Here is a 13,156-nt window from a genome sequence, read left to right as displayed (position 1 = left end):
CTCATTAGTACAAGAATAGCAAATGTCTGTACAGATATCTCGGCTTGTTTCGCATTATACTGTTCTGCTGTAGCAATTTCTGAAGAACCAGACTTTAGATTTGAATTGAAATGAGATAGAAACATTTCACAAACATCTCAAAACGATAACCAACTTTTCCAAATCAAAATCATTAAATTTTAGTAATTGTGGCTAAAATCTCTTACGAAAATTTCACTTATAAAGGTGACGCCAGTTTATCCCACAAGTAATATCCACTTTTCCAAATCAAAGTTGTAAAATCCAAGTAATTTTGCCTAAAAAATGTGGACCCGTATTTGAAGTGGTCCACAAACGCGATAGTTTCTCGAGTAAGTAATGCAAGTTGGGAAAACCGAATGGTGTACGCCGGGAAAGTAAAAATACTTTGTTACTAAGGCTGGACACAATGATTCGAGTATTCGAATCTGAATCGAGTATTAATTCTAATCGTTCGAGTCAAATAGTCAGAGCTGAGTTTTTTGAGGACTGGAATTGAACGATTTTCACTATGAAGAGTGGGTTATCAACGAGAATGATAGTTTCGATACTATTTTTCACTGTGGAAGCCTTGAAACCTTGATTGGTCGTATCACAGCACATGAAACATGTAGTACAAAGCTACACACGTTATTAGAAATGAAATGTCTTAAGTCACGATCAACCCACAACATTGTCACAAAGTGTAATGAAAATACTGAATCATCTTTAAAGTGATATAAAACTGGCGTTATATTCTTTCTGGTTGCAATAAATATACATATTTGAAGTTTACGCATCAGTCATGCTGTTATGACGCCATGAATGCTACTCAAAGCCTGTTATTCAAATCACTCAGATACTGTGATTTGGCAAGCCCTAGTCACATATAATCCGCGAGCTGGTGTTAACTGTGTCCATTTTTCAGCGGTGACATGCCCGAACCCTGCGTGCGAAGCTGTGCGAGGAGATGGAGTCTGTAATGTGAGTATTTTCAGGCGTTTTCAAGAGCAGTCGTACCGCACTGCAACTCGAGTAAACACTCGATATGAACAACTGAAATTACTATTACAATGCCGCTCCACATTAAATTGCCTTCCATATTGCTACTACTTCCTGTTAGCACGTGCAATATGCGATTTATGGAATAGTTTTCTGGCTTCGATTTGCTGTCATCACGCTAGTTGCCTGATTTATGACATTATCGTTGAATATCCTGATACGTTAAAGTACCAAAAAAACATACTCCACTCATCACGTGCCGTAATTGAATAGCAAAGTCAAGTCGTTAGTTCACGTCAGACTAACTACTAATCTATTACAGTGGTTCTCAACCTTTTTTTAGACACGCCCCCTTTTTGATAGTGAAAAATTTCGCGCCCCCCTTATCGTTATATCACAAAATCCAACAGGGATGCTAGCAACCCCAACAGATTGTTTGGTGGTATGGACAGGAATGAATGTTGATGATAGAATGAAAATATATGAAATTGGGTCCATATAGAGAGAAACACGCGTGAAATGTAGGTAAATCGCGCGGAACGCGAAAAATCTCTTCAGGTGACCGCTTCTTCGCGCCCCCCTTCAGATGTTTCACGCCCCCCAGGTTGAGAACCCCTGATCTATTGGCTTCACATTCAACGAACGACTGTTTTTTTCAGTAATTCTAGGTCTACTTGTGAATTCTGGAAATGGAGTATTTCTAGTTCTAGTTTTAATTGCGAATGTAAACAAAAATTTATTGCTATACAACTGGGAAACATGTGTCGCCATTTGGCGTGAATCGTGACACAGGCGTTCTCATGTGTGATGTTCTTGAAACCATTGCTAGCTCTCACATCAAACTTGCACTGATTTTCACGTGGAAATTTAATCCGATTCCTATGAAATAGTTGAGTTGCTGCTGAATTGAATTGTTTTAGTTAGTTAATGGAGGATTTTCAAAGGTTGTCAGTTTTCAATACAGTTCTAGTTGCAAGTTTGGAATAAGTGAATAGTTCTATTTGTAGTTGCGCATTTTCAAAATTCAGTAGTCTGGTTCACATTTTTGAACTTACAGGCTTCATTTCTGAATAATTGCTAAGATGATATCGGTCAAATTCAGCCGTATTTACAGCAATAGTTTTATTTCCAATATAGCACCTGACCCACGTGTCAGGAAATCGGATTCATATACGGTTGCATTGAAATAGAATGGTGCGCGTGCTGTAATCCATGTTTACAATCAAACTGACTTTTTGTTCTTATTGGAAAGTGACAATGCCATCATTTTACCAACTTTCAAAAGCAAGGTGTTAGCAAGCCACGCGTAGCGGAGTTTCAGTGTATTCGTTTCGAAACTGGTTTCAAATCAACTGTAACATAACAATGACTTTTGAGCTGCCAACGGGTGGGAAAATGATGTTTCGTCCCCGTTTTTAAACCACCAACGGTGTGGCGCACGACTCTGGTTGATTTCGACCGCAATTTTCACACTTCGAGTCATCCGCGATGGGGTCTGATTACCTCGCTTAGAAGTAGATGATCGTAGGGTGTGTCAAGATGTAATTTTATCTTTATGGGCGTGTACCTACCTTTCACAAGCCTATAGGAAGTTTTGTGGTATAGAAACACAATAAGTCTTGAAAGATTCTTGAAGGTGGAGAACTTCAATATACAATTGAATAGTAGAAATAAGTCTTGTCAAAAAATAGGGTATTCTTTTATGCTCTGCTGGCAGTGCGCTACTGACAGAAACGATTCATTATAATTTGTGATTTGAGTCATCCTGAGGATTACATTTGCGTATTCAAATGTGAGATGCACTGCTGGCAATCTGGGCATGTTCGCATCTCTAGAATTTGTCCAAGAAGTGACTTGAATTACAGAAAAATTTTTGCAAAAATATAGCATTTTTAGAAATTTTGTTTCCAAAGCTTTTGTGATAGTTACAATTCGGTCAGCCATCAGAACCATTTTCCTTGATACTATGAAGCTCATTGTATAAATAGTATAAAGTATAATTGTTATCAAAAAAAAATACGGTATTGATGAACGACGATTTAGAAATTTCCTGAACCATTTTAACATTCTTACTGGTTAAATGCAATTTTGTAGCACACCTGAATCAAGTCCATATTGGGAATATAAATTCAAATTCCGTGGTTAAATACAAATCTGATTCCGATGAAATTGTATTCAAAACCAGCTAAAATCCGTCTCATAAATTTGTCAAATCTACGTCTTGATCAGAGTTTGTATTTTGCCTTAATCCAAGACCAAAGGGACTCAACTTTCCTCAAATGTGGTATGGAAATAAAGCATTTTTATCAAATCTGTTGTCCAAATTTAAATTCAATAGTATATTCTGTTTTATAGGAATGTTCCGTACATCCAAAAGCTCTTTAAATCAAAATTTGAATCCAGCTTAGTACGACCAAGTCTAATCGATAACACTCTGCAGTTTTTCCATATTGTTTATCATTAGTAAGTTTTTGCTGCAGTCAAATCGGTTGAAAGTTGCCGATATTTTTTACAAAAGTTGCAGATATTTTCACAAAATTTGCACCAAAAATTTCATTTATGGACAAGTTCCATGAAATTGTTAGGGGTGTGAGATACTCGAAGCGTGCTCAACGTTGGCGACTTCAACAAAATCAACAGCCTGAAGAAATTGACCCAGTGAAAATATCATTTTCGGCGATCTAACCTGAATGTATCAAATCAGAAATGACCTCAAACTTAAACGACAGTGAAATAATTGAGCAATCAATTTATATATACTGCTGAAAATTTCCAGTAAAAAGTTGGTTGCATAAAAAATCGAGAAAACTTCAAAAAATTTGCATGAAAAATCGAAAAAGTTGCAAAAGTTCATGAAAAATGAAGACACAGCTTAAAACACCATAATACATAACTTCAGAGTATTTAGGAAGCTGCCGGAAGTTGTAAAAAAAGTTTGCACAAGTTGCAAAAGCTTGCCCTAATTATGTTTTTTTCAGTCAATTTTATATATATGTTGAAAATTTATAATTTAAAAAGAAAATTGAATTTTAAAAATCACATCCTTTTGTACAGAGCGACATGAACTGCACGAGCCACGAATGTGACTTTGACGACGGCGATTGCTCGTACGGTGTGGAAAATCCCTGGTCCAAGTGCCCCGCCGAACTGGAGTGCTGGAGACGATACCGAGACGGTCATTGCGACTCCCAGTGTGACACGGAAGATTGTCTGCACGACGGCTGGGACTGTCAGAGCCCCGTCGGTGATTGCAAGTGAGTTTGGTGACAGTTTGAAACTGTTACAATAGTAATATAGTTTAATATAGAAAACTTGTACTTGGTCAGGGTGGTATTGACGGAGGTGGACAAAGTGCAAGTAGGAGTGAAGTAAAAGTAGTCTACACTATATCTACTTGAAGTAGAAGTACTTTGTTTCTAACCACCTCTCGAAATAAGTGTAAGGCTCGTTTTAACATGACTTTTGCCATGTTGAGCGCCTGCCTTTGGGTGTTTTAGTGAGCATTTTTCTTACCTCACAGCCCACTTTTATTTAAACTGTTTTTGGCTTGTAATGCTACTCCTGACTTGATTTTCAGTCCGAATTACGCCATCTACTGTCGGGACCATTACCAAGACGGGCACTGCGATGAGGGCTGCAACAACGCGGACTGCGGCTGGGACGGGAACGATTGTAGCAGTTATCCGCCTCAATTTGCTGCTGGAGTCTTGACCGTATGTAGCCATTTTATGCAGAGTCGGTTAACGTAATGAGTGTAGTTACGCAGGTAAAAGTGGGAGTAAAGCCATAAATATGCTCAATTATTATGCAAGTATCAATTGCCAAAAGCTATCATGAAACTACTTCCAACTGACACTAGTGTTAAAATGAGACAAGTACTTTCAGAAAGTAGATTTGGTCGTAGGGTCGCATTACTTTGAGCAGTATGTTAGAACTGGCTGCTGTCGTACTGTAAAAATGCATAATTGTGGCGATGACGCAGCAAATCAGTGGAATTTCAGTTAACCTGTATTAAACGGTGTTTCTGACAATATCACTGATAACAAGCTTGAAAAGTGATCCCGAAACTTCAACCCACTTTCTAAACTTGGCTCGAGTGATGTAGGAAGGTTCGCATTCATAATATGGTTATTTTCCTCAGTTTAGACTGTTTCTGGACCTATTTTCCAAGCATCAGGACTGATAGACCAAATATCAGTCATTTGGTAACTTTATAATTGTTCCAAATTTCAATGAAATGTTTGTCTTGGCCGTCCTAATCTCGAGTCATATGACTTGTTTCGAGTCATGCATGACGACTTGAGTACAAGTCGAGTCAATACACGAGTGGACTCGACCTGAGTCATTTTACGCGTTTGAAAACATGACTCGAGAGTCACCAAAAATTCACGGCTCTAGAGAGTAATTAGCAGGGTTGTAACCAAGTCACATGGCTCCGAGTCACAAGTCAATCGCACTTTTATAGTTTTGACTCGAGTCAAGTCGAGTCATTTTCATTCACCACCGAGTCAAGTCCGAGTCCAAGTCGTCGAGCAGAGGGTCGAGTCCGAGTCATGGTATTATGACTCGAGTCCGAGTCCAAGTCACTATGTTGACTACTCAGTTTCCAGTTAAAGTCTTGTTAAACCCACTTTTTATAACTCTGTTTGGTGATATCGAATGATTCGCATCTATAATATACTAACTTTCCTCACTTTTAGCAGTTTCTGGTTGCATTCTAAAGTAACAGTACCAATAGACGAAATCCCAATAGTGGGGTTACTTTACTAATCTTCGAAACTACAATGAAATGTCGGTTTTGGCCGTCCTAGTCTCGAGTCAATGACTTGGTTCGAGTCATGCACAATGACTCGAGTCCAAGTCGAGTCAATACACAGATAGACTCGAGTCGAGTCATTTACTTATTTTGAGAAAATGACTCGAGTCAAGTCGAGTCATCAGAAAATGGTGACTCGAGTCGAGTCATGACTCGAGTCATTACAACCCTGGCAATTAGTAGGCCTACGGCCTACATGTATGCAAAATTACTTGAGTACTGCAAAACGGTAGAAATATTTCTTTGCTGACTGCCTCTGGTAATGGGAGCGACATTTAGTATTGTTAACGTCTTTGCAACGATGATACCATTACTGATTATGTGATTTTCAGATACGAATTGGCAACATGACCGAGGCAGACGTGTACGCAAACGAGCTCCAAATCACGATCGAACTGGGAAAACTTCTACGTGCCAGAGTGGTCATTGTCAGCGTGGACCCCATCACCGTGAGTTTCACTGCAAACCCTGGCCGTATTTTGTGGTAGAAAATGCAAAATTCACTTCGTTGTTTGCAGGAATCGCGCAAGAAAAGATCATTGCTGGAGCAGACCTACGATTCGATGACTAGATTGTTCAGAAGTAAAAGGGCCGCCGCATCAGGATGTGATGTAAGACTTTATGCTATTCGCGTATGATCAGGAATAAGCTGTCGTTTTACGTTGCTACCCTGGGATGCCCTGACAGGAGTTTAAATATCGGATTTTCACTTCTTTTTAATAGTTCTTGAGCAAAGCGACTTACTGTTCTTGTTTTGGATTGTATAAATCAGGCAATATTCTTTTGTGGGCATAGTTGCGTCACTTTCGTGATTGGAAGTGTAATAAAAACGGAGCGAAATAGCTTCTGCATCATGATAACTGAATATGTTTTCAGAAATTGCACCTATCTGTAGTGTTGTTTGTCATTTTGCTTTGAAACTTAGGAAGTAGGTACTTCTACTTGACTGCTGTGAATATCCAATCCCTCAATAAAATCTGCTCTGTGAAGCTACTGGAATAATTTTCAGACCATCCTTGCCTACTTCAACTTGAAGTAGTTTTGGAAACTGCTGTTTTGACTTCATAATTATGGCGCTACTACTCGTCATTGAGTAGAAATGATCCTTCCGCTTTCTGTAACTCTAAATCTAGTTCTACTTGTAATGGAGTCGAAATTTATAATGATCCTTTTTTCTACTTACAATTGGCGAAAAATTGGAACCGCTTCTACGTCAAATTGAGTAACAACTATGTCAATACCTATATTTCCACTTGTCCTAGAGTTGAAATTTATGGTGCTGCTTGTACTGCTTTAGGTAACCGAATAGCAGTTTTTGGCACTCCTTGTACTTTTAATTGAGTAGAAAGTTATGCTGGCACTTCTTCTGTAGGAATTTTTGACACGACATATACTTGAGTACCTGACCATCTCGTACTTGGCACTAAGTTCCTGATTTTTATTTCAGGTTGGCACCAAGCTCGACATATCTCAGTGTGTTGTTTCGGAAGGAGAATGCGTCGATTCCGTAGAGTCTGCCTCGTTTCTGATCAGCGCTAACCAACTCACCGGACATTCTCAGCTGACCTTTGACATCCAGTCCGTGTCTTCCGAAGACGAGGAGCCTCGAGTCGAAACCGTCAATGTGTCTGCGGTGGTTTCTGGTGCATGTACGATGATTTTTTATTGTATCATTTCTATATCAACCTACTACTAACTGCTCACATTTCACAACTCACAATTATAACTAGAAGAAGAACTACTGGATTTTTAAAACTCGCAACTATTCATGTTATAAACAGTCAAAATTTTTTCAAAATTGTAGCGTCGGGTCAAAAAATTGTCAAAAGTTTTTTGCAAGCTGCATTTTGTTTGTATCGTAGATGTTTGCACTGTCGATGAACTTGCCATTTGAGATTTTACAGCTTGTAGCCTACTTTATAAGTCTACCATGGTAGACGACACATTGTCTGCTCATTGTGAATCCTAAACGGTCAAATGAAACAAATAGGTTGACATGGTGTCACGCTCAACGTACCGCAATATCCCTCCTGAAGCAAGACTGTGCGGGGGCATTGGTTCTTATGTCAAGAAGCGCATGATGTTGGATATTTCATTATATACGCATATAGATGGCGCCGAATTTTTATTACATCTTCTCGAATTAGCAATTGCGAGGCATGATCGGAACGCATGTTCCCTTTTTAATATAATGCACGCTGTCATGGTTTGTACCAGTGTATTATGTTCCGAGGCATATCTATTCCTTGTTCAGACTCCATGAATTGCACGAACCTATCAACCGCATCAGGTTTTGACAATCTAAGCCTGAATGAGGAGAAAACGATTGTAAAAACGTGATGCGTTTCCATTACAGTGTTGTAGTTTGGGCCGGTGAATTGCATTACACCGGTAAATGGTCGTGGTCTGCTAAATTTAGAAGTCTAGGAATTTGCAGACGCAAGATTATATTCATGTTTAATAGAGTGGATTGCGTGAAACGCACAAATTTCATCCGCAACAGAAATTCGCTGCAATTGATGTAATTGAGGCGGCTAACGTTACACGGTATTGTAGATGCAATTTTCTCTAGATTTGAACAAACGTTTATACTGTTCTAGAGAAATGTGCCACAGAAATGAAGTTTGTCATATCCTACCATTAAGGTTGCTCAAAAATTGATATTTTTCAAATTTTACCGGCTGTTCGATAAAATTGTTAGGCTGCCTGAAAACAACACTGGCTCTGTAAAAGTAAGAAAAATTAGATTTATTGAAAAAAATATACTTTTTGAGCTACAGCATGAAATTTTTCTCTTGTCTAAAAAAAAATGAAATACAAATTTGGCTCAATCTTACCCATTGAAGCAAAGTTATCGGTATTCAAAATTTTTGGTTGAATAAAAAACAGTAGCCTATTTATCATGGGAAATTCTATGATTTAGTTCTACTGTTGCAATAACTTTGCTTCTACGGGTTGGAATTGAGCAAAATTTGTTATGCATCGTTTTTATACAATTTCATGTCGTACGGTAGCTAGTAAGATTTGAAAAAAAGTATTTTTAGACAACACTAACCCCCTTACTTTCTCACCAGTTTGATGACCCCTGTGTTAGACTATCACTAAACGTAGTTGGGCACACCATGTTTTTGATGCGGGGTATCCTTGGAGCTGAATCCGAGACTATAATTAGCCCGCGCCCAAGTTCAGATGGCTACGTCGCAATTTGAGACTCCCTATTTAGGTTTGATTTCGGCACCCGTGTTTTGATTTGTTGGCGATTGGGGAATCGAGATTGAATTTCAACGGTTTCAGTCTTTTCTCAAGCCATTTTTTCGCTCCTTTGTCAGGCGCCGCGGTGATTGTGATCATGGTGTTCGGGGTTCTGCTGAAACGTAAAAGGGTCGTGGGTAAGATCTGGAAGCCAGACGGGTACAAGAAGCCACGCAGAGAGCTAGGGGAAGATGAGCATAAAATGAAGGTAAATATTCTTTTTTAGTTGAGTTCAGTTGATAATTTGGGCTGAAATTCGTCAGGGGTAATCTTCATCAACTAGTAAAGATGGTTTTAATCTTTTGAATTCTCTACGAGTTGCTGACGATTACCCCTGACGAGTGTCATCCGAAAATATTCGGGTTGATGTCAATATCAATCTATTATTCAGCTGTATATTGGAGTTCTGTAACTCCATGATTCTGTTCCATTCTTAGTTTGTTTTGTGTTTTTGGTACACAGAAGTTTTCAGAAGATATGTTCTCCCCAGACGACGATATGTTCAAGCCTCCGCCAAGAGTTATTTCCAAGTGAGTGACGTTCTATGTTTATTACCACAGTTTTAGGTAGACAGACGACATTGCCAATCAGATTTTATACAATTTTATATTCCAGTTGCATAAGTTCTCAAATATATGATAGGACTGGATTCAAGTCCACATGCTATTTGAGGATTGAATACAGGTCCAAATTGTGAATCAATTGCATCCAGGAAAACAGGGAGTCTATATTTTTAAATCAAAATACTGTTCAGAATTTAGTTTCGAATCAGTTTTGTAAAATTGTATATTTTAATCTGATCCTTAATCCCACCAGAATTTTTATATGTATGTTCCAAATCTAATTTTTTTTTTCACGGTAAAGAATTAAAATCGTTATCTCCATTTTTCAAATTCAAACGTCATGGTTCATTTTTGCCACCCCAGGTACGAGGAGGACCATCTCCACGGCAGCGTCCCGGCCGAAGCCAGGAAGCCCACCCCCGAATTCGAGGTGCAGAAAGACAAACGAAAATGGACCCCGGGGCATTACGAAGCAGCCAGGACGCCAAGCAGGGAAGCCACGACGCCGCTGATGCGTGACAACCACCAGGACATTGACGCCTGTGGTCCAGGTATGTGAATAATGTTCGGCGTTGTGAGATATCAACCTTTGGGATGGAGGCTCTTACATTGTGTGTAGCGAACCCTGTAGTAGTGCGGACAGATACATTTTGGGTCTTAGCTAGGGGTGGGCACACTGATGAAAATATTCAAATCTTAATCCAGTATGAATTATAGTTGTTCCACTGAAGTAGTGAAAAACCATATTTTTGAACACTTTAATTAAAGTTTCAATACATTTTTCACTTTGAATTCTCAATTGGCCGTGTTAGTAAAAGCAGCATTGCTGTGAAGTAGTGACCAACCCACACCAATGTCTAGAAGTGCAATGAAATTGATATGGTCGAGTAAATAACAAATCAACTGTTATTATAAGCAAGTTTCCTGTTTCCTAAACTAAGTATTATTGACTTTTATTTAAAATCCAGATAATTCCGATTGTCGAATTAGAATCATTTGTACGAAATGTTGGTAATGTAATTCTTATGTAATTTGTCAAATGTTTCAATGCTCTCATATTTGTTCTGATCTAATTTTAATTATAAACTAATTTGAAAAAACATATGTAACTATAATTGTAATTCTAGTCCAATTTGCAAAATCTGAAAATGGTCTGGTTGCCAAACACTGCTCATGAGTCATGTGAGTGCAAATCAGGTCAGCTTCATCGATGTAAACATGGAACCGTGGCAGAATTTGAATTTTGGGATAAACAGTCTTGACCCTGGCTGACTGAGCATGGAACAAGTCAATATTGAAATTTTTCAACCAGCGAATTTACTCGGGGCCATCTTTGGGGCCTTTGATTTTCCTGGGACCGGCCATCGTCTGTAAAACTGTATTCTTGGGAACGAGTCTCCATTCGTCCTTGTTATTGGTGAAACCGTTCTCTCGTGTTCGACTTCAATCAATCATTAGTCGAAATGTTTGCTCTTCCCAAAACTTGCCGCCATATATCAGATTGAGGTTTACAGTCGCTTGTTATCCCGTAATCGACAAGTCGTGGAAAAAGGCAGTCACTCGTGGCACGTTACTGTAATTTGAATTGTGTGTTAGTTCAAGGTCGCCTTAAAACAACATTTCAATTGGTTCGGGGACTATTGTGTTTCCCAGACAGGTTGTAATCCATTGTTGTGGTTTCGATTTTATTTCGGGCTATTTGGTTACGGCCGTCTCGTCGTTGTTTTTGCATGTTAAACCTGGATTTCGGGATTTTCGAGTAAGGATTGAATTCTTAAATGTGTTAGTTGGGTATGTAAATTGCAATCTGTTTTGAATTATGGTCGCGTGTTGCTGTATTCTAGAAGTAAGAATGAATTGTTTTTAGTTACAAATGCTGGTACATGTTGACAATCAGATCCAGTTGAATAAATCGACATCTTTGCGTTACTATTCAATTGTAAAACTCAGTGAACTTGATTTAAGTGGGTTGAATTATTTTTGTAATCAAGAATTTGAATTGATTTGATATTTGCTGAATTGCGATTCGTCTCAATTCATTACTTACACTATCCACATATGACTAATGGTACCGAGGAATGTGAAATTAGTTACAAGTTGGCCATGTGTTGGATAATCTATTTCTGATAATAAAGTTTTTCTTGATGTTTCAATTGAATCTGTTCACTTTCCATTGGTTATAATTGGAACAAACACATTTTTACAGTGTTTTCATTTTATTTCCTACTCTGTATCAACATAATACCAAGTCAAATCGAAGCCTTTGTCAGTTTTAAATGTTGTATAACCACTAAAAGATGTTTTAAGTAAAGTCTATTCAGAATGGGGACAAAGCTATTATGCCACGGTTTTTCATGTCATTGCCGACGAACATGTACAGTACACTACAGCCAGATATATAAAAAACAGCCGTTTGGTTTTATGATTTAATAAATATGCAGATAAAACCTGTTTGGAAAAAGCATAAAATAGGATAGGACTGTTTGTACCACATTTGAGCATGCCACACAGTGATGCACGACAGTTGAATACGGTAAGTGATTTTCCGGCCCAAAAAAGGTCTTGAAAGGTCTCGAAATTACGGTAACTTGACTCACTTAAACAAGTGTTACATGCTCAATTGCTCATATGGACATGGAACTGCCGGCAGTCCATATCGGGTATGGCCTTTTTTATAATGCGATTAAATATTATTTTGTGATACGACTGTTGGTTTACAATGTTTTTGAAATCTGTAATAGCTGATAATGACCCCTGACGAGTGTCAACTGAAAATATTTGGGTTCATTTCAATATGAATTTATTAGTTTATGGTATATTGAAGTTCTGTACCCCCCAGAAGCATTTCAATATGAATGTATTATCTTTGTAATACCATTGAACACAGACTTGGGTTAGCAATAGTTATCGCCAGCGTGATATCAATTTGATACATGTAATAATAATCTGTCTGTCTTGTTCAGACGGTATTACTCCGTTGATGGTGGCTACTACCATGGGCGGCGGCATCGAGGTTCTAGAAGAGGAAGAGATCGGAGACGGGAACGAGGCAGAAGGAAGTGAAAACATGATCGCGTCTCTTCTGATGCAAGGAGCATCCTTACAATCACAGACTGAACGAACAGGTCAGTTGATGCTACGTCTACTTTTCATCATGTTCCTGTAACACCCATATTACAGGCCGTGGACAGTGTGCACTAGTGTGGAATGCACTTGCCTATTACTTACTTGTACTGTACTATACTGTAATTTACTACATTGTACACACTGCACTCCAAATTTGAACCAATTCTAACCAGTAGAAGCAAAATTTTATAGATAAAGTTTTAGATTTGAACTCATAGTCTCATCCACAATAACTGAATAATTTCCCGTCGTAAAAACTATCTTTTCAAATCCGAAATTTTGAACTCCAATAACTTTGTTTCTACCAGTTGGAATTGAGCCTGATTTGATAGGCATCGTTTTTCAGATAATTCAACAGTTTCATGGAGTTGCCAGTAAATTTGAAAAATTTTTCAAGTTT

The 13,156-nt window shown here is 38.4% G+C and overlaps 1 protein-coding gene across 4 annotated transcripts in view; it reads left to right on the top strand.

Moving 5' to 3' along the window:
- Positions 1–13,156, top strand: part of LOC145435438 (uncharacterized) — a 68,809-nt gene that overhangs the window by 42,346 nt on the left and 13,307 nt on the right. For all 4 annotated transcript variants that reach the window (XM_080312721.1, XM_080312720.1, XM_080312719.1 and 1 more), the window contains 10 exons: positions 926–981; positions 4,054–4,253; positions 4,577–4,712; positions 6,148–6,264; positions 6,334–6,426; positions 7,263–7,464; positions 9,145–9,275; positions 9,530–9,597; positions 9,994–10,181; positions 12,594–12,755. In XM_080312721.1, the coding sequence (XP_080168847.1) occupies positions 926–981; positions 4,054–4,253; positions 4,577–4,712; positions 6,148–6,264; positions 6,334–6,426; positions 7,263–7,464; positions 9,145–9,275; positions 9,530–9,597; positions 9,994–10,181; positions 12,594–12,755 (1,353 nt within the window). The remainder of the gene's footprint in view (positions 1–925; positions 982–4,053; positions 4,254–4,576; positions 4,713–6,147; positions 6,265–6,333; positions 6,427–7,262; positions 7,465–9,144; positions 9,276–9,529; positions 9,598–9,993; positions 10,182–12,593; positions 12,756–13,156) is intronic.

The sequence above is a fragment of the Botryllus schlosseri genome, chromosome 3 (genome assembly GCF_051294905.1).
Source record: "Botryllus schlosseri isolate E-star chromosome 3, Bs_hap1, whole genome shotgun sequence".
NCBI classification, from domain to species: Eukaryota; Metazoa; Chordata; class Ascidiacea; order Stolidobranchia; family Styelidae; genus Botryllus; species Botryllus schlosseri.
Note: the sequence above shows the minus strand (reverse complement) of the source record. Positions and strands in the feature narration are given on the sequence as shown.